General features: G+C 45.2%; 1 protein-coding gene across 2 annotated transcripts in view; it reads left to right on the top strand.

The window, feature by feature from the left end:
• The first annotated feature begins 2,105 nt into the window (after window positions 1-2,105).
• LOC133110199 (protein NDRG3-like) overlaps window positions 2,106-22,444 on the top strand; it is a 45,377-nt gene continuing 25,038 nt past the window's right edge. For both annotated transcript variants that reach the window (XM_061220129.1, XM_061220128.1), the window contains exons 1-3: window positions 2,106-2,241; window positions 18,796-18,855; window positions 22,025-22,057. In XM_061220129.1, the coding sequence (XP_061076113.1) occupies window positions 18,799-18,855; window positions 22,025-22,057 (90 nt within the window). In that variant the 5' untranslated portion in view covers window positions 2,106-2,241; window positions 18,796-18,798. The remainder of the gene's footprint in view (window positions 2,242-18,795; window positions 18,856-22,024; window positions 22,058-22,444) is intronic.

The following is a 22,444-nucleotide window of genomic DNA, read 5'->3' as shown; positions in this document are numbered from 1 at the left end:
TGTGTGTGTGTGTGTGTGTGTGTGTGTGTGTGTGTGTGTGTGTGTGTGTGTGTGTGTGTGTGTGTGTGTGTGTGTGTGTTTATGCATGCATACACAGATGTGTGTGAGAAATCAGTCATCGTTCCACCACAGGATGTCCTCCCCTCCCAGGTTAATACTGCTACTCTGCCTCAGTGTTATGGACTGCTCTTTGTGTGGTGTAAACTATATCTAAATTGTTTGCTGGGTAATGAGCCCAAGTCAAAAATAGGTGATTGTAACACACAGTATGACATGATGCCAATTTCTAGTTTTACCTAACTTTACCTCAAAACTCTCCTGCAAGGTAAATAAATGGGTTTTATTTTTTGGATTTTCATTTGTAAATACAACCTGTGAATTGTCATGTGTTGATTACTGTATTTTCTAAATGATGACGGTGACAATTGTGATTTTAGTTTTTCCAATTTAAAAAAAGATTGTTGATAAAGCTTATTAAAAATGTATAGGTATTGCTTTGTTTAAAACTGTACCTTCATATAGGTACCCTGCAACAGGTGTCCACCTGTATTGCACTTTGCTTCTTGTCCCTGACATTAGCCTCTGTCTATATGGATTCTTATAGCTTATGCTGTAAATGCTTTTGAAAAAATGCTGGTTTGTTTATTGAATGTATGTGTGCTCGTACATGCATGTGTGTGTGCATGTGAAATTACAAAAATAATTACCAGTGAAATTTGATCATATGGTTGCCCATATCTCTCTCGCGTTCATAGGTCATTGTAAAAACATAAAAATAAAGTTTGTAAATTCAAAGTCTTCATTCAGCATTCTTTATCAGAAAGCCTCATCCAAATACAGCCAATGGCATGAGTAAGGTCAGGCCATTGCATGTAACCACAGGCCTGCATACTGTAACCATGCCGGTAATATGCTACGGTCTGTGTCCCTGTCAAATGTTTTGCCTTTCAGTGAGTATACTGTAAAACAGCAGCAATTGTACAATAAGTTGTACCACCAAATGTTTAGTATAACATTTAACTGGACTTTTTTGAATTTGAGACCATTTTGAATCATTGTAAGTTTCCTTTTTTATGTGAGGCCCTGTAGAAATCGAGAAATAAAACACATAACGAGTTGGCGGTGCATCATAACATTTTGCGCTTAAAAACAAGTTAAGCACCTGCGCACACGAACATCTTTATGACGCTTTCACTCAGGCGTACTTGGCCTTTCCACAAGGGGGAGCACTTCTAGAATGACCAACAGCTTTCACATTCTGAACGGGTGGATTGCGTTTTATTGAACTGTAATCATAGACTGTATAAAAATAATTGATTGTAATTGATTGTGCAAACGCAGACTTCTTGTATTTGGCCACCGTTGGTGTAGGCTGGTTTATTTTGGTAACCCACACTTGTATACATTAGGTGTACACGTTTGAAATGTACTGCACATACAATTCAACATTTATATATTGCAGGGACGAAATCATGCCAGTAATGCTATCAGTCTGACTGTAGTGTAAAATCTACTTTAGATGGGGCACAATATAATTGCGTGAAGACACAATTTGAGATTTTACGGAGAAATTCCACGTTATAGATAAAGAGCTGCCTGGGAACTGTGTAATCGTATAAGCGCATTCACCTGAAACCAAATAATTGTGCGCACAGCAAATACCAGATGTACAGAGATGTGCATATAGCCTAACGTGTGTCCGTTATTTCCCCACTTCTGTTAAATTTCACATTAACCGTCCTCGGTCACAGAGAGACCAAATAACGTAGCCTATTTCTTGTATATTCGGAAATAAACTAATCGTTTTGATAAAACCACATTCAAGCAGCGTCGTCCTTTTTCCTCATTTTGCTATCACAGAGCAAGACCTCATATATGGAAATGCAGGTAACTTAGCTGTAGCAACGTAGGCTAGTGAGTGAGTCTAAATAGCTAGCTCATTATTATTTATCGTTTAGCTCAGCGTGGCCTACAATAATTTATACACTTTATTTGTAACTGATTACTTCTTCACAGGTAACCTCTTGGGGGTGTTTAAATTAATCTCTATCTGCCTGGTCTTTTGGGGGTTGTCCCGATGTCTCGGACGCAATGTGTAGTTCCGCCCTGCGAGTGACATACACGTCCTGGCTGGGGAAACGTGCAGTGGAAGGTTCCGCACGCAAGCATCTTTAGTCTAGCTACAAAACCGTTTGTTTCGAGGATTTCTGCAGAAGTCAGTGTTATTTAATCATCCAGACGGTGAGTGAAATACAATGTATTGCAGTTACACTAAAGCTGGCTATCTAGCTAACAAACACGTCTAATACAGATGTGGCCATAGTTTTATCTATTACGATGGTGCGATGTGTTGTGGCTGAAGCAAGAACTACTGTAGTAACACAGCTCGCTTATTATTACACTGCCAGTGGAATGATTCTACGTCTAATATCTCTTTAATTCCTTGAATAGCTAAAAATGTGTCTAGATGTGAACAAATACAATATAAACATGCGGGAGATTAACAAATAACTAGTCGGTTTGACAACTAGCTAGCTAGCCCTATCTAGATAGCTAGGCAAAATGTTTGAATCTCGAAATAGCGAGTGACACTTTGTCATAATGTCTGAATTTATTATTTTTTTAAAACGTCACTTTTTACGTTGCTAACATCGATTTTAAAGTGCCCACTGGAGAATGCCAGATTATTATATAGGCAATACTATTTTTGCACTTGCACGGCATAAAGCTGACATTAAAATGCAACCACTTTGCACAAAGCTATATTCTTTTAGATGGCCAACAAGCTTGAGTTTTTTGTCGACATTTGGACTTTTCTGTGGCTTAGTGGTCAGATCACATTCAACAGATAATGTTGGCCTAGGGCTACACTGTTTGGCGCACGGCGAGGGATATACTGTAGCCGATAATACGAAATGTTTTCAAAAGGTAAATATTTCTTGAAGATTTATCTCGAATATTTGTATATTTAAATTGTACTGATAAGATTAACTGGACTGTACGCTGATAACCTCTTGAGCTGAATAGCCCTACGAGATGAGCCATATTTGTAAAATCACACTTTGGCTACTTGATGCTGATTAAAACCCAACAAACATGCAATATGCGTGTCGTATAGTGATATTCCTAGTCACAGCATATTCGCCTGTTCGTCAAACTGCATGGCTCCACTCTTTTGCGGTTGAAGCTGCTGTCTCGCTCCTGGTCAGGTGAAACATTGCACTACTTCCGGCACGAGTGTCAGTGACATTGCTGAATGTCACCTGGTTCTGCGCAGGTCATAGATATAGGCGAAGGTTACCTGGGTCAGTAGACTAGCAGATTGTCTAAAGTTTAACAATACGATTCGTATCAGAGTGTGTTTACCCGACAAACCAAGGAGGCCCCATTATTTATTGTTTGAACTAATAATACTGGTATCTGGAAGAAAGAGCGCGAGACGAAAACAGCCATTTCTGTTGAAGGTGCTGGGCATTGTTCTCCATTTAACAGCAGGTGTTCCTAAGGAGATGAGGGCCTTTACAGCACTCCAGTAAATAACAGAGGAAGTTGTAAATATTAAGTTTGAAATGAACTAGACAGCTGTTTTATCTCATAGTTGGAACCAAAAAATGTATATATATATTTTTTAGACAGACCAGTGCAGTCTCATATACCACCAATTTACAGTACAGTTTCATGTGGGACACTGTTCTTATCTACCATGGATCATCTTAACACAGTAGGCTGCAATTAATAACATAAGATCAAGCAAACAAGGTCATGTTATTTGAAATAAGCTTCCCTGCACTTCCTGTATGTGCATGCAATTTTAGGGAACCAAGTGGAGTTTACAGTCTTCCAGTGTGGGAAATGGCCAGGAGAAATTTACAATGGTCTCTTGGATTAATCTCAGGAGCGCATTGTATCCAAGCATCTCAGGAGCATAGTGTACCAAAGCATCTCAAGAGCATAGTCTACCAAAGCATCTCAGGAGCGTAGTGTGCCAAAGCATCTCAGGAACGTAGTATACCGAAGCATCTCAGGAGCATAGTGTACCAAAGCATCTCAGGAGCGTACTATACCCAATCATCTCAGGAGCATAGTGTACCAAAGCATCTCAGGAGCATAGTGTACCAAAGCATCTCAGGAGCATAGCGTACCAAAGCATCTCAGGAGCGTAGTATACCAAAGCATCTCAGGAGCGTAATGTACCAAAGCATCTCAGGAACGTAGTATACCGAAGCATCTCAGGAACATAGTGTACCAAAGCATCTCAGGAGCGTACTATACCCAATCATCTCAGGAGCATAGTGTACCAAAGCATCTCAGGAGCGTACTATACCCAATCATCTCAGGAGCATAGTGTACCAAAGCATCTCAGGAGCGTAGTGTACCAAAGCATCTCAGGAGCGTAGCGTACCAAAGCATCTCAGGAGCGTAGTGTACCCAAGCATCTCAGGAGCGTAGCGTACCAAAGCATCTCAGGAGCGTAGCGTACCAAAGCATCTCAGGAGCGTAGTATACCAAAGCATCTCAGGAGCGTAATGTACCAAAGCATCTCAGGAACGTAGTATACCGAAGCATCTCAGGAGCATAGTGTACCAAAGCATCTCAGGAGCGTACTATACCCAATCATCTCAGGAGCATAGTATACCCAAGCATCTCAGGAGCGTAGCGTACCCAAGCATCTCACAGGACTGCAGCAGAAGTACCAGTGTTTACTGTACAAGTAGGATTTGCGTTAAACGTGCCTGTGAAGATGAGTACAGATCATGGGATGGTTGTAGTGGGAAAACTAGACCATGTTATGATGGTTTTATGTGTGAAGTGTTCATATCAACAGTTTTATTTTTCCACTCCAGTCAAGGTGAATGTGCTTAGTCAATGTGTGGAAATAGAGACATTGGAGAGAGACATTGGACAAATAGAGACATTGGATCATACTACATTCATTCCCAGCACACTCCATGCCCAACTGCTCATGAAGCACAACCTGAGAGAGTGCTATTGTGCCCTCCCTCACTGACTCATGCCCATTCACCCTCTTTCATGTGCGTTTCCTGTGTATAATTTACACAGTCCAGTCCTGTTTAGGTGCGACTCTCCCACCTGAAGTCACATGTTTTACTCCAAAGACTAGCACAGTGTGTGGTCATGAGTTTGTTACATTATAGTGTTGTGTCTTTGCTCTTTTAAAATCATGATCGCACATTCACTGAATTACCCACCTACTCACACATACACACCCACGCACATACACTTACCACCGTGATAGGGAGAGCAGAATGAGCTCTACAGAATGTGATGTTTGTTTTGAGAGATTTGTCGACGAGGATCTTCTTGACATAAGTGACAGGGAAGGCTGGCCATAGGGGAGTCACAGGCTTTAATTAAGTTACGCTGCCAGCAAATCTGTCCAGCATGTAAATTCTCTGCTCTTGGCTGCCTCGACCATTAATGGTGTTACATTAAGGGAAGGCTAGTAAATGGTGAGCAAGCCAATGGAAATCAATAGACAAGAGGGCATGATCTGCACTGTGTTTTCTGACCTTCATGCTACGGTGCACACATTTATGTGAAGCTTGCATTCAAAAATTTAACCCGCTCCCTTTATGCTTGCACAAATGCATGTGTTTGGTTGTGAGTGTTTGTGTGCTTTTTTGTCCATGCATGGCAGTGTATATGAAGGCACACTGGTCCATTTATGCATGCACATATATGTGCATGTTTGCATGTTTCCTGCTAGAGCAAGTGTGTGTGTGCTTTTCCAGGAATATTTTACTTATTCTCATGGAGTGCTTTCCTGGTTGATCGTGACAGTTACTACCTTCAACATCTTTATGACTTTTTGCAGTATCCCTTAGCACAGTGAACATTAGTCATGCTCAGACAGCACAGTCCTATGTATAGAATGTTAGGGGTGCTTATGGTGGAGGTGACTGCACTATGATAAGGATATAAACTTTATAAAAGGTGCAGAGAAGGGCAACACGACTGGTTCCATGTGTAAAATTGATATTGAATTTGTGGTACATTGGCCTTTCTTATCTCACTAGAAAAGGACTTGAGTGAGGCCTTTAAATAAGGTAGATTACAGAAGCCATTTCAGTTATATATATATATATATATATATATATATATATATATATATATATATATATATATCTATAAAAAACAAGGAGACAAAGGTATACATTGGTTCAGTTTTAATTTCACAGTACTAACAATTACTGTATCTTCCCACACATGGTTGTTAGTCTATGAAACCACTTAGCAGGAAAGAGACAAGTTGGGTGTTTTAGACCAAGCCTGAACGTTCTTTTCTTACATTGGTGGAGGTGACTGTGCACAGTGCTTATGAGGCGTAGTTAACACAGACTTAATGGCATCTTTTTATTTGTTCCCACTAAAGATGATTTATACCCATAAATCCAGCTGGGAGGCCACTTACATCTCATTTTCACACTGAACCTCACCACTAGAGAATGAGTTGGCTTTTTTCACCGCTCTCCAGGATGATGTGCTTAATAAATCCAGAGACCAGTAAAAAGCAGCACTCCCAATAAGACTTAAAACCCCATTTAGCTCTGCATTCTGTGTGTGGTCAGGGGGTATGTGACCCTCCATTCAGCCCGTTTTTAACAGCATTCACTTTCACTGGGTTGCTTCATGTGATTACATAAAATGAAATGAGGACAAAAAGTAAGTTTGCATGCTGAGATGAGCTGGAAATTCAAGTCAAGTAGGTTCATTTTTTTGCCTTCTGTCTAGAGAATGTCCAGCAAAATAATAAATGCTAATGTGAGTGTTACATGAGCAGTAAAGAAAGTACTCATTTGTGTTGGTGCAAGTTCTGTTCATTCATCGAACAGGTCACTAGAGTTCACTTCCCCTCGTCGTCCTGGTCGGATCCACTAAATATCTGCAGAAGGATCTCATTTTCATTTTACTTTCTTTAAAAAAGTCCTGCTTCGGTTCTCCGCACACATGGGTGTGCAGGGTTATTCTCTTAGAATTGTTCCTTTAATCTGTGTGACAGTTGGGAGATCAAAAAAGTGATATCACAAGCGTTGTGTAGCTCAACATGACATCATTCTGTGTCCTAGCTGCTGGAGCATTGACTAATGTCTTTGCAGACTAATGATTGCTGCTGTAGCTTTGTGGAAAAAATAGATTTCCTTTCTATTTTCAGTGTAGTGCTTACCAACACTACCAGTGCACTGCAGGACTGTGTATTTGAATAGGTGGTGCAATCACTGCTTCCAGATATAAACAGGTCTCCATTTGCTGAGCCAGGTAGCACTTGTACAGTATAAATACAAACATAGTACTTGCTAGCATTGGTGAGACTGTGTTTGGACAGCCATACAGTGCATACTCGGAGTACCAGGGGAGAGGGAGGGCAATGTGGGGGTAAATTCATTCGGAGATGGAGCCACTGCCACACCAACTCCAAGCACAATTTTTCATATAAAACCAAATAAACCAAATGATAACCCAGGAAACAGTGCTCATTCGTGGGTGCTTCCAGCTTGGGAGAGTCCTGCAGAGTGCTGTATCGGGGAACTCCCATTGGATAGTGTATGCCTCATAATGGAGTCAGCCAGTGGCTTTGGATTTTATCAGCCAGGCTGCCACAATGTCTCTGCCAGTGTCTCAGAGCCCATCACAGCTTTGTGTTTACTGTACCCTCTAAGGCAAGACTGCTCGGACAATGAGTATCCAGACAGTGCCATCTGACAATGCCTGCAATAACAATAGAGTGGGGTTTCACAAAGCCCTAACCTTAGTGACTCACATCCACTCAAGCACTGTGCCCTCTCTCACAATGCTATAATTGGTTAAAGGTACAATAGATGTACTTTGTACCAACACATTGTATAACTGTACAATAATTCAAGCTCATTGGTTGAAAATTGGTTCTAATTGCCACAGCCAATGGCATGGGGTGGGTGGGTGGGTGGGTGGGGGGGGGAGGGTGTTCAACGTCAGTGCGTTCACAGAGAAGGGGGAGGGATAAACATTGTTGTGGTTTGAGGGTGTTTGTTGCTGCAATTCCTCTCTTGACTGTTACAAGTCCGAAATTACCTCTTGTACCTTTAAACTCTGTGAATCATTGATGGAATTGTGTAGCTCTGCCCATATTTGGGCGTGTGATGCGATGGCATATTACCAGAGCATCCCAACCACGCCCTCAGCAGCTCGTGCTGTCATGGCAGGTGTGAGGAGGCGAGTCCATTGCAGAAGGTGGAGTCAGCATCTGGACATTGCGTCTGCCCGAAGCTCTTGCGAACGTTCAGAGGTCAAAGGTCATTATGACGGCCGCACCTCTGACGGTGACGGCTGTCCCAAAACCTTACAGCAGTTAGGCTTCATCTGCCAATCCACTGACAGTTGCAAACTACTTAAGACCTCCCCCCTCCCTCCCAGCACTCTTTCCCCACATAATTAAGTCTGAGCTAAAAAGTGAAGGGAACCTCTGAAGCATGAATGAGCAAGTGCTGTTAAAGTTTCACACACTCCTTCACACAATTGCCGTCTGAGTTTCATTTTCTGTGAATTCAGCAGTGCAGGAGAATGTGACTTAGACACATTAATTACAGACTGCATGAGGGATGAAAGCCTCTCTCTGAGTGTGTTATATAAACGTAAACAGGACCTCGGATGGAAATGCATCCATGCCATGCAAAAGCTTGTGAGTGGCTCAGCCTACAAACGTGCCCAGCCCTGGAGTGGGCTTGAGCCTCCGTTTGGCCAGGGGTCCCTCCTGGAGACCCCCTATGGAAAACATACCAATTTCTGTTTACCAAAAGCAACTTTTAAACTCAAATCTAGAACTAGAAAAGTTGGTTAAATGGAGCTCATGGAGTCTCTCTGGCTTTGCTGTTGTCATGACAACCTCTCCGGCAGTTTTCTGAAAGGCGGCCCTGGGTGGCGTCCCATCACTGCACACCCTCGGCCGCCCGACGGGCCCTCAGGGGCCCCCCACGGCCCCGTCCATCATTGCCCCAGTAGTCGGCGGCACCGGTTATCGGATGACCCCGTCCCAGAATGGCGTTGTCAGACGGCCCAGGAGAGTAGAAGGGCAGCGATATGATCAGTTTCATCTCCCTCTGCTCTGTGTGGCTCTTGAGTCTCTCTCTCACAGAGAAAGAGAGGCAGAGAGAGAGAGAGAGAGAGAGAGAGACAGAGAGAGAGAGAGAGAGACAGAGAGAGAGAGAGACAGAGAGACTCTTTGCAGTTTTATTACCTCTGTGCCTCCCACTGGTCAGGGCCGATGCGTGCCAGTGGTCAGTCGCTATTAGTGGGGAAGTTAACGCTCTGACACACATGCCAATGACTAAAGGGAGAAAGGCTTTTTTGGAAACAAGGGGGGGAAAAAACTCTGCTGATATAGATGGTAATGATGCCAGCAGATATTATGTCTTAAATCAATAAGGGGACTGCGATTTCTGAACCTGAGGACATTAGCGGATAAAGTGGGCCTGCCCGGAATAATGCCGTTAGTTTCAAGCTTCCTGGAAATATTTATTTATTTACTGCTGTGTGAGTGTGTGTATGTATGCGTGTGTGAGTCTGTGAGAGTGTGTGTGAGAGTGTGAGTGTGTGAGAGTGTTTGAGTGAGTGAGTGAGCGAGTGTGTGTGTGTGTGTGTGTGTGTGTGAGAGAGTGTGTGTGAGAGTGTGAGAGTGTGAGAGTGTAAGAGTGTGTTTGAGTGTGTGTGAGTGTGTGTGAGAGTATAATAGTGTGTTTGAGTGTGTTTGAGTGTGTGAGTGTGTGTGAGAGTGTGTGAGAGTGTGAGAGAGTGTGTGAGAGATCAGTGTGTCTGTGAGAGGTTGGTGTATGAGAGAGAGATTGTGTGTGTGCGGTGAGTGTGTGTGAGTGTGTGTGAGAGAGAGAGAATGTGTGTGTGAGTGTGTGAGTGTGTGAGTGTGTGTGTGTGAGTGTGTGAGAGAGAGAATGCATGTGTGCGGTGAGTGTGCGTGAGTCTGTGAGTTCCACTTTTCCACTCCCCACCTGCCAAAGCTGGAAATGGGCGGATCTCTCAGTGTGATCTTCTGCACATGAAGGCAGACAGGCTGGTCCTGCTGGGAGTCTGGGGGAGGGGGGGGTCACTGCGGTATGGGAGCTTTGCCCCAGCTGGGCTCTGCTAATGAGGCGTGTGCTCTCATGACGCAGGACTGGGCGATGACCAGGGGTGAGGATTTCCTCCCACGCACCCAGCGCAGGGCGGGGCGGTCCTGTCCCGCTCGGCAGAGACGAGGTGGGGTCGCGTCCGCATCGCATCGGCAGCAGAGCATCCTGAGCCCGCTTCAGCGCTCACACAGATTAAGTAGTTTTGTATGTGGGCTATTTGTTAGGAACTGGCACAGGCTGGGGGAATGATGGGAGAGAGAAGACATATCTGCATTTTCATATCTGTGCTTTGATATTTGTGCTTTGATATCTGCGTTTTGAGAATGAAAGAGTCAGACAAGCTCTCAGTCTCGGTGACACACGTGTTACAGTATGTGTTCCGGTTCATATATGGTGTGGCTAATGTGTGTTTGCCTGGAGCAGAGCCCCGTGTGTCTCTACTGCACCAACCGCTTGGGGCATCTCTGTCCCCCCCAAAGCCCTCTGTACACAGACACTCCGTTTTCCAGGGGTCATGAGCAGTGGTGGGTTACTGAACATTTTAATGAGCTCAAACCAAACAATTACATGCACTGCGTTTGCACTTGTGTGCATGTGTGTTTTTTTTTGTGTGTGTGTGTGTGTGTGTGTGTGTGTCTGTCTGTCTGTCTGTCTGTCTGTCTGTCTGTCTGTGCTTGTTCATGTGTCTTTGTGTTACTTGGTGTGTCTGTGTGTATGTGTCTTTCTGTTACTTTGTGTGTCTGACTGTGTGTATGTGTCTTTTTGTGTCTGTGTGTGTATCTGTGTGTATATGCTTTGTGTGTCTGTGCATGTGTATGTGTCTGTGTATTTGTGTGTATGTCTAGGTGTACACTCACTGAGTACTTTATTAGGTATTTACTGGACTATTCTTTTGACTTATTGGTCTTCTGCTGCTGTAACCTATCCACCGTGGTTTGACGCATTGTGTGATACTCTTCTGCATACCACTATTGTAATGTGTGGTTATTTGCGTTAGCTTTGACCAGTCTTGCCTTCTCCTCTGACCTCTCTCATTGGCTACACATTTTCTCCGGGAGAACTGCTGCTCACTGCTGGATGTTTTTTTTCTGCTCCATGCAAACTCTAGAGACTGTTGTGCGTGAAAATCCCAAGAGATCAGCAGTTTCTGAGATACTCATACCACCCTGTCTGACACCAATAATCATTCCACGGCCAAAGTCACTTAGCTCACATTTCTTCCCTATTCCTTAGTCTGAAAAACATCTGAGCCTCTTGACCATGCCTGCATGTTTTTATGCATTTAATTGCTGCCACGTGATTGGCTGATATTTGCATTAACAATCTGGTGTACAGGTCTACCTAATAAAGTGCTAACTGAGTGTATTATGTCTTTGTGTGTCTTCATGTAAGTGTCTGTGTTACTTTGTGTCTGTGTCTGTGTGTATGTGTCCTTGTGTGTTTGTTTGTGTTTTTGTGTGTGCACCTGTGTGCTGTATAGGTATATAGTCTCACTCATAGCACTGCAGAAATGATTGTCAAACAAGGCTGGTGGCAGTTTTTCAGAATATGATTAGGTGTCTGGGCAGATTAAAGGGGCTGTATAATTTAATTGCGGGGTGTTTTGCTGATTCTGCAGTGAGCAGCAGGGGCTGCCTGTTTGTGCTGCAGGGCACTGGGTTTCAGTGTGCTGTATCCTGTACTCCCAGCGTGCTGCAGGGACATGGACTGTAATGGAGACGCACTCCAGCTCTCAGGACCACAGTGTTCCTGCCATTAGAGATGCAGCCTGGACAGAGAGTGCTGCTCCGCTCAGCAGTACTGAACACGGTGGACTGAACACAGCTGCTCAGCAGTACTGAACACAGCTGCTCAATGGTACTGAACGCTGAATACAGCGCCGTTATTACTGAACGCAGGAGACTGAATACAGCACCGTTATTACTGAACGCAGGAGACCAAACCCAACACTGTTATTCCTGAACATAGGAGACTGAACACAGCACTGTTATTACTGAACACAGGAGACTGAACACAGCACTGTTATTACTGAACACAGGAGACTGAACACAGCACTGTTATTACTGAACACAGGACATTGAACACAGCACTTTTATTACTGAACACAGGAGACTGAACACAGCACTGTTATTACTGAACACAGAGACTGAACCCAACACTGTTATTACTGAACACAGAGACTGAACCCAACACTGTTATTACTGAACAGAGGGGACTGAACAAAACACTGTTATTACTGAACACAGGAGACTGAACACAGCACTATTATTACTGAACACAGGAGGACTGAACACAGCACTGTTATTACTGAACACAGAGACTGAACCCAACACTGTTATTACTGAACAGAGGGGACTGAACACAACACTGTTATTACTGAACACAGCATTGTTATTACTGGACACAGGAGGACTGAACACAGCACTGTTATTACTGAACACAGGAGGACTGAACACAGCACTGTTATTACTGAACACAGGAGACTGAACACAGTACTGTTATTACTGAACAGAGGGGACTGAATACGTCGCCGTTATTACCGAACACAGGAGACTGAAACCAGCACTGTTATTACTGAACACATGAAACTGAACCCAGCACTGTTATTACTGAACTCAACACAGCTGCTCAGCATGTGCACGCACACACAAAAAAGAAATGACTTGTACATGCAAATAAACAGATACACAACCACACATGCTCTCTCTCCCTCTCTTACCTATGGTAAAAAGTCTATTCTGGGTCAGTCTAGGACAGTCAGTTTCCCATACAAGACCAAAAATAACTGGCATGCAGAATTTATTCCTTGACCATCACCACAACATTGCTTCCTCTGGGACTGCAAGGGGAAACTTAGCAAAGAAAAGGCAGAGGCTCCGGCTTCTTTAGGCACATTTATTTCATATATAGGCGGGGGGTTAAAGTGAAGATGGAGGCACTGCAGGACCCCATGGGGTTTTACTTCAGAAACAAAAAGTAATGAGGTAATATTTTAATGAGATAAGATTTTTATATTATTATAGGACTAAACGCTTGTTAAGATGACAGACTATTTTCACTATGAAGCCATATGAGGTGGTTGGGGCGTACACCGATTGTAGCTAGTGGATGTTGAGATGTGGTGGTGCAGGGACATATTATACAAAAAAATAATACAACATTTTTTATGCAATTCTATTTAATACGACAAAACAAAGTCATAGAGTACGGGACATTCAAACAGTTAACAGATAAGCAGCAAAACAGCAGCAAAATTAGAATCATTGGCCTTAGGTTTTCAAAGCTTTTGTGAATAACTGTTTTTTAACATACAGATATATCCATGACTCACACAGTTGTGTCCGCTGTCACAGTACAATGCTGAGAGTCCCTGAGTCGTACAGTAGGTAAGAAAGCCATGGCAGCCACAGTTCTTGCAGTCAGTACAGTGAGAGAGAGATGTGCTGTGTTATTTAATGAGCTTATGAATGGTTTTCCAGGTGAGAGGTGTAATTGAGGTAATGCTCTGGCGCTGGGATCGGCCTGTTAGCGCGGTGGAGCCTGTGATCCCGCAGGGAGCCTTACTGCGGTGTGGCAGTCTCCTCCTCTCCCTACAGCAACATTAACATCATCTTCTGCTCTCCCTCTCCGTGTTACCTCTCTATATATAACCGCTCTCTCTTCCTGCCATCTCTCTCTCTGTCTCTTTCTGTCACCTCTCTCTACCACCCTCTCGCTCTCTTTGCTGTTGGAGCTTTTGCCGTCGTATTTCACGTCAGAATTGGAAAGGGGCCCACACTTCACTCCTACACAATCAAATGGGTGTTTTGATTGAGTTATAGCGCTCTCAGTCTGGAGGCGAATGTTGAAATATATTGCTAGACTGGACAGGACCGAAGAACATTTGTGCCCTGTACGTGTACACACACACACACACACACACACACACACACACACAGACACACACACTACACTTGGCTATGTTGACACGATCCTCCTAAATTCAATTAAATTGTCTACAGCAGTCACTTGTTCCTTATCATTCAGTCCACAGATGTTGACATTTATTAAGAATAGCAGTTTGACATCTTCAGTCCTGACTTGGCCTCAATTCAGACAAACCAAAATGTGCTTTGCTCTTGATTGTAAGGAACAAAGAACTGAAAGTAGTATGTAAGTAAAATCTATTTTTCACTTGTGTACTTTTATATCTGCTTCCATTAGTTGAAGTGAATTAGAGGTCACAATTTCACATTTTTCCAAGCCGTTTGTAAAATGTTGAAAGTTAAAATGTATAATCATCTGTCCAAAACTGGAGAAAATATAAATGTGAGCTCCTGTGCATGTCTAGTCCACAGGGAGTACAGTGCAAGCAGGCAGATATGGGATATATTTAGTTGAAAATTTGTGAATAAATTATTCATGAGCATGAGTTTAGGAAACTGGAAAGATTTCTTTTTTTTCTCAGTGTTTGTTGTTTGAATATTCTGCAGCCGTGCTGTGGGGGAGGGGTAAATCCAGTCAGTTATTTTATTGCCTCTTTTTCTCTTATAAAGCGGCTCTATTCGTCACTGAGGAGCTGTGCTGAGAACAGCCCCTGCAGCAGCCAGCATCACTCCTGCCTGCTGCTGTACCCAGAGACAGGCTGTTCCCCTGCAGCAGCCAGCGTTACTCCTGCCTGCTGCTGTACCCAGAGACAGGCTGTTCCCCTGCAGCAGCCAGCATCACTCCTGCCTGCTGCTGTACCCAGAGACAGGCTGTTCCCCTGCAGCAGCCAGCGTTACTCCTGCCTGCTGCTGTACCCAGAGACAGGCTGTTCCCCTGCAGCAGCCAGCGTTACTCCTGCCTGCTGCTGTACCCAGAGACAGGCTGTTCCCCTGCAGCAGCCAGCGTTACTCCTGCCTGCTGCTGTACCCAGAGACAGGCTGTTCCCCTGCAGCAGCCAGCGTTACTCCTGCCTGATGCTGTACCCAGAGACAGGCTGTTCCCCTGCAGCAGCCAGCATCACTCCTGCCTGATGCTGTACCCAGAGACAGGCTGTTCCCCTGCAGCAGCCAGCGTTACTCCTGCCTGCTGCTGTACCCAGAGACAGGCTGTTCCCCTGCAGCAGCCAGCGTTACTCCTGCCTGATGCTGCTGTACCCAGAGACAGGCTGTTCCCCTGCAGCAGCCAGCGTCACTCCTGCCTGATGCTGTACCCAGAGACAGGCTGTTCCCCTGCAGCAGCCAGCGTTACTCCTGCCTGCTGCTGTACCCAGAGACAGGCTGTTCCCCTGCAGCAGCCAGCATCACTCCTGCCTGCTGCTGTACCCAGAGACAGGCTGTTCCCCTGCAGCAGCCAGCGTTACTCCTGCCTGCTGCCGTACCCAGAGACAGGCTGTTCCCCTGCAGGGCCAGGGCTGCTTTGGTTTGGGCTCAGCTGCAGCCCCTCAGTGAGAATGAATAGAAGCCCTCAGTGTCTCTGTGTTGTGTGTTTCATCGCCGCTCCCTGCCTTTTTCATAGCCTGCTTTTATCTGGCCTTATATATCCCAGTTTTGAACACCGAGTCGTGTTTGTAGACCCGGTACGCGGCTGCGAGCTCTGTTTGGGAGAGTGTCGAGGTGCCCTTGTGGTCCGAGGCGTGTTCAGACGGTCGCTGCTTATACTCACACCGCAGTCTGCTCAGTGTAGGGCTAGTGCTTCGGTAAATTTCACGCGTAGCTGTTACAGGCCGATGTCTCTTTGGACCAGACGAGTCACTGTTACACGATGCCAGGGGGTCCCTCCCGACTGAAACCTTGATTCCCATGGCAACCATACAGGCAGCAATATGGGACTCTGAACCAAAAGTGCCAGTGGCTCAGTCTGGGCTGCCTGCTAGACCACAGTGTGCATCACTGCTGGAAGAATTAGTGCTTTTTTATGGATGCGTCTTGCTTCTCAGGCGCCTCCAGTGTTCTCTGTGATTTAGTTTTCTCTGAGGGATTGCATCACAGTGTGAGTTTGTAAATGAGCTGCTCTTACATTTACTGTAGTGGCACTTCAGTATTACAGAGCAAATCTGCGTCCATCAACCGACCAAAAAAAGCATTTTCATCGCTTCTCCTCACGTAGCAATTGTCACAATTGAGTGCCTAACAGAAAAGCAATTCCAAGATATTTTTTGACAAATATTTTAACTGAATTCTGTGACAATACAAAAAAAATGTGGTATTGAGAACAGTAATGTGTGCTGTGCTTCAACAGTGGTACAGTAGGTTAGACAAAGGCTAGTGCAGATATAGGCAAATTCAGTACCTCATCCTTTTGTAATATTTGCTGTATTCCTGAGTCTGTCTTTCTGGTTGTCTGTCCATTTGTATCTTGGTATCAGTAAAACCCACCTTAACCACCTCCTGTCCTGGGTGCATAGGTTATGAAGTGATGGTTATGGTCACCCATTGCCCTTGCCCAGAGTCTGTGGGGAGTGAAACAGAAACAGCAGATTGTTGGAAACAGGCAGAATGTTTGTTTTCTGTTTCTCTCTTCCATGTATTGCGTCCCACAGCTGATCTTCTCACTGCTGATCGGATTTAGGCTGGATTGGAGGCAGATTTTCCACAATAAGTACTTCCTTTGCTTGATCTGCAGAGGGTATGGAATTACAGCCGTTTTCATGCAGTTTATAAAAAGGACTGTAATTCCTACACGGATCACCCGATATGGATCTAAATGCCCTCAAATTAAAGCTGACAAGTCTGCTCTTTAACCTCGTATTCATTACTTTATTTAAAATCCTTTCTGCTGGAGTCCAGAGCCAAAACAACAAAAATGTGTCACTGTCTGAATACTTTTGCATTTAACTGTATATACATCTAGGTTCATACTCCCATTCTGCCCCTCTGTCTCAGTGAATCAGTTTGTTTCAGGTCATAAAGCAGAAGGGTTGAATCAGCGGGATGACAGCTTCTGCGTACCGGTTCCATGGACTCCTGGTAGGCTGCTTGATGGTGCGAGAAGCCAGTTCATGGAGGCTGCCATGTTTGACTGTGGGGCCTTCTGGCACCAGAGCAAGCACACTGGGGCTGTGTTTGGCACCAGAGCATGCACTGGGTACCTGAATGGGAAGGAATGAAAAACATTTTTTTAATTCCCCAAGGTAGTCAACATTTTGATTGGACTTCAATGGGGAAAATGGCTTTTTTACATGACTTTTTGGCACCAGAGGCTTAATAAGCTGCAATACCTCTGTCAACCACTGGAGTTTGCAGACTTCTGGGGGAACGTCAATCCCTGCTCCCCTGGCTGGAATGGGTCAGCTCCTTGGCCTCCATTTTGGAGAGTGGAACTGTGATGTCACTAGTTGGTCTTGTTCTCATATTTGGGACTATGACTCAAACATCCCTCATGTGTCTTTGGGTGGAGGTCACAAGACATTTAGGGTGACTGTGGTACAGGAAGTTGGGAATTTTAGAGTCTGTTTATTTTTGGGCGAGTGTGGAGGTAGTCAGACAAGGTTTCTCACTGTTGAGTCAGTGAGATGGCCGGTCTTTTCCATGTCTGTAATTCTAAGGTTAGCAGTGACCTGAGAGAAGGTGTTTTGGTATACATGCTGTTGCTATGCTATCAGAGCTGGCTTGGCCTCTCCAGTTCTGTTCTGTGGGTTGTGGAGGAGGTGTGTGTGACAGAGAGAGGGTCACATGACTCCCAGCTCTGTGTCCAAGTGCCCCACACAAGTGGCCTTTCACAAAGACATCAACAAGCTCATATAAATTCATCATATTCTGCAGCGCACTTGTATGCTGTCCCCAGACTGTCAAAGGTTCACTTGTATGAGTTTGGAAGCAGAATCAACATTTTATTTATGTAAAACTCAGTAAAATAAAAGAATTGTATTTTCTTTTAATGAAAATTGGCAGATTTTGGTTCTCTCTATATCTTTATCTCCACTTCTATCTCTGTTTCATAACTTCGTTCCTGTTTCCTGTCCCTCCTGACCCATCAGGCGAATGTGTCCATGGCAACAGGAACAGCGGGGTGTTCGTTGCGTGTGTGTCTTGGTGGATGTGTGGATAGTGTTACAGAACAAAGCCAGTACAGCCTGGATCAGCTGCTGATGGCGGATCCTCCTGCTCTTCCCCTCCCAGCAGGCCTAATGGCCCCCAGTCACTCCCACTGCACACCTGCCCCCTGACACCAGGAGGTTGTGGGGTTCAGTCCCCAGCAGAGCCTCTGAACGAGCCTTCTCCTCCCTGCGCAGCAGGTGTTGGGCTGTGTGCGGCGCGGTGTGGAACTGGGGTCCGGTCACAGGGAACATGCTGACTCTGGACTGTGTTGTGTAAGACTGGGCTGAGGTTTTGCTTCATGGTGTTCTGCAATAATAATAGTTATGTAAGACATAAAAAGTAGCCTACACTAGCATAAGGAGGAGAAAAGGCTACATGAATATCTTAGTTTCAAATGAAAGATTAATTTACATACATTTGGAACTAATGGCAAAAGTGTACAGCTATGCAGTAAAACATCAATCAGTAGAAGCCCTGCTGCTGTAAAAACTAACAATGAGGAAATGTATTTGTAAACATCCGGGCCTGTTGTGCCAGTCTATGGATGAGCTGCTGACTGTGGCACGATGGCATCACACCTCAAAGCTTAATAGAACTACGACTAATAAAAAGTATTAACACAGAAAGGTGAAAAATGACTGAGCACTTATCTCTTTCTGTCTCTGTTTTGCTAGGAGATGGACGAGCTACAGGACGTGCAGTTGACCGAGATCAAGCCCCTGCTGACCAACAAGGTGAGGTGACCCTGACTCACACATTCAATGGTGAAACACATTCATTATCCAGGGGGGGTTTCCGAGTATGTGTTAATATAGTTTAATGCTCACTTGTGCAGTTTTGTTATTGTCTGTATAACCTTTAATGTGCAGTAGGGTAGTTCATGAGTTGTCGATGGAGTCTGAACGTCTTGTACTGGTTGTGTCCATTGGGGCAATACTTTCACCTCTAGGTCATTACAGCCCATCAGTTCCTGATCGTTGCCCTTGTGCTTGCACTGTAAGTCACTCTGGATAAGAGTGTTTGCGAAATACCTGCAAAGTAAAGATTGTAACCACACTGACACACTGCAAAGAGGAAAGGGGTGGGCACATTCTTATACTATTGCATAGGGGCAGTACACAGAGTTAAGGGACCGTGTGCAAATGCTATAGGGTCGTAAAGAGGAGTGCAGTTATTCTTACTGAGTGAGGGATGCACTGGAAGGGAGGACTCCCTACCTTTTCCTCTTTTTTTGGCTGATCTACTGTTTTTCCCCTCTGTCTTCCCAGCTGGAGATACCTCCCTCTCTTATTTTCTCTGTTTTCTCTTTCTCTGTTTGCATATGTTGATCAAGCCAAGACCAACATACAATATGCAAACATTTATTCTGGGTGATTTCCCCTTGTGTGTATGACCAGAGACAAGAGTGAGGGGAGATGAGTACAGTGATGAGTAGTGTGTCTCTGTGTGTCTCTGTGTGGGACTATGTGGGACTGTGTGGGACTGTGTGTGTATCTGTGTGTGTCTCTGTGTGTCACTCTGTGTCTCTGTGTGTGACAGTGTGTATCTGTGTGTATCTGTGTGTCTCTGTGTGTCTCTGTGTGGCTCTGTGGCTCTGTGTGTCTCTGTGGCTCTGTGTGGCTCTGTGTGGCTCTGTGTGGCTCTGTGTGGCTCTGTGTGTCTCTGTGTGGCTCTGTGTGGCTCTGTGTGTCTCTGTGTGGCTCTGTGTGGCTCTGTGTGTCTCTGTGTGGCTCTGTGTGGCTCTGTGTGTCTCTGTGTGGCTCTGTGTGGCTCTGTGTGTCTCTGTGTGGCTCTGTGTGGCTCTGTGTGGCTCTGTGTGTCTCTGTGTGGCTCTGTGTGTATCTGTATATCACTGTGTGGCTCTGTGGCTCTGTGTGTCTCTGTGTGGGACTGGGTGTGACTGTGTGTATCTGTATATCACTGTGTGGCTCTGCGTGGCTCTGTGTGTCTCTGTGTGTCGTCTCTGTGTGGCTCTGTGTCTCTGTGTGTCTCTGTGTGTCTCTGTGTGTCTCTGTGGCTCTGTGGCTCTGTGTGTCTCTGTGGCTCTGTGGCTCTGTGTGTCTCTGTGGCTCTGTGGCTCTGTGGCTCTGTGGCTCTCTGTAGATGCAGAGATGATAGTGACCCAGGAGAGATGGTGGCCACCCCGAGCAGCACCCCCCTGTCAGCACTGCGTTACTGGGCCTGCATTATTGATGATTGGGCCAGGGGGGCAGGGGGTAATGGAGAACGGGACGGATAGATCAAGATGAAGCTGGGTGGTAATGGAGAAAGAAAGAAGGATTGAGAGAGTGGAGAGGGGTAAGAAAAGGTTGTGAGGGAGGTGGGGGAGGGGTCATTGAGAAGCGGAGGGAGGAATTAAGAGAAATGGGAAGAGGTGATTGAAGAGGAGAGCGGGATTGAGGGGGAGGTAGAAGTAAAGAAGAAAGAATGGAGGGAACGGAGGAAGAGAAGGCAGGATGGAGATGGACGGATGCCATGAAAGTTGGAAAGTGTCTGAGGCTCATAAACACTCACTTGTATGCTTTTCTACAAAAGAGAAAGAAAAGAGGGACCATCAGAGAGTGAGCAAGGAAAAGATTGAGAGAGCAAGAGAGAGTGCAGAGAGGTTACGAGAGAAAGGATAGAGAGAGAAGGAATGGGTGAGGCTGCACCAGTTAATTAAAGATTCCTCCCACTCTCCATTAAGGGCCTTTTTAATTTTCCCCTCTAATTAGCACAGCTGCTAGTCAAGTGGCAAAGTGGATTATCCACCATTGTGTTTCCGCCGTCCCCATCGTTCAGGATGCCAGTTCGTCTGTGTTCCGCTGCCCTTGTTTCACATTAATCAACGCGGAGCTTTTCACGCCCGCAGCGACGTCACCGGGGCAGAAGGGGATGTTTATGTTAAAAACCCCTCTGCCAGGTCTGCAGGGCGGCTCGTTCGGTTAGGGCGCCATGCTGAGGTGCGTGGGTGAGCCTCCCGCCCTCGAGTCGCGCCCGGACGACCGTGACAGCGCTGGCTGTGTCCGCAGGGAGACCTGCGTTCTGCTGCTGGGTATGGGGGAGTGTAGCTCAAACTGCGTGTCAGAGCTCCATATGAAAGGTCTTCCTCTGACCCTGCTCTGTGTGAGTGTGGCTGCGGTCTGCTGAGTGAACAGAAGCAGCTGTTGGACAGCATGTTTCAGAAAAACCTTTCGGTGGTTGTCCCAGCTCTCGAAAATTGGCAGGGTGGTTTCAGCATGGAACGCCGCAGATTGGGGTGGGATTTGGATATACAGCCTACATACCTCAAGTTCGACGGCAAATAAAAAAAAGAGCCCTCTGCCACTTGCACTGTTAGCAGATCTCATCTTCTGTGATCCGGAGCGAGGGTGGGATACAGTGACAGAAGGGGAGATGCTGCACAGCTGCTGTGTGAGATCTGTTAGCTGCTGCACAGAAAGGCCCGGATGGTCTTTAGTGGAGATTCTGCTGCCTGATGCGGTGGCTACCTCAAGCTCTCACTGGTCTGCTGCGCCACCTGCTGGCCAGCTAGTGTACCTGCCTGCAAGTAACAGCAGGAGAGAGAGGAATGACCAGATTAGGCCATTCGATTCTTTCTTTGTCAGGCAATCACTGTGTCAATGAGCTGTATCTTAACCTTTTGTATGTCTAGTTTTGTCCGTTGATAACACAAGATTCTGTAAGATCACATTGGTTTAAAACTGAAAGCCATAAAGAGACCATAGATTTTGGTGTCTGATAAAATAGATACTTGTGTCCACTGCTACTTTTATTATTGTGAATTTTTTAGTTGTAATGATTATTATACTGAAGTCCTCCCAATGTCACCTCCTGGTTGTGTTGGGTAAAAGGATGTAGATGTGAATCTGATATACTGAGTCTGAGACTGACTGGATGTCTGTTTTCTCTCTTTTTGTGCAGAACGCCCGGAATTTCCAGGACTTTGACTGCCAGGTGAGCGGGGCTTCTGGTTGACTACAGGGTGCGAATGGGAGAGATCAACAAATAATTAGTGAAAGATCTAAAGCAAAGATTTCTGCTTTGATCTAAGCAGAGCTCAGTGCCAAAGAGATTGAACACTGAGCTTACACTGGCACGGTTCCTGTACTGATGCAGAGATCTTGCTGGGTGATTTTACTTTACCAGACTGACATAAATTGATCTTTGCAGGTAAAAAAATGAAAAGAAAAGAAAAGAAACCCCCCATTTAAATATTATACATTAAGTATATCATTGCGACTTGGTAAGTATATCTGTTTATTCCATTAGGGTTCAGGTTTTTATATATGTGATCACTCTAGCACTTGTAACTATACTTCCCTCTTGGGTTTTCAGCACACT

This window comes from Conger conger, chromosome 14 (assembly GCF_963514075.1).
Source record: "Conger conger chromosome 14, fConCon1.1, whole genome shotgun sequence".
Classification (NCBI taxonomy): domain Eukaryota; kingdom Metazoa; phylum Chordata; class Actinopteri; order Anguilliformes; family Congridae; genus Conger; species Conger conger.
The sequence above is the reverse complement of the archived record's forward strand: the minus strand, read 5'-3'. Positions and strand labels throughout refer to the sequence as shown.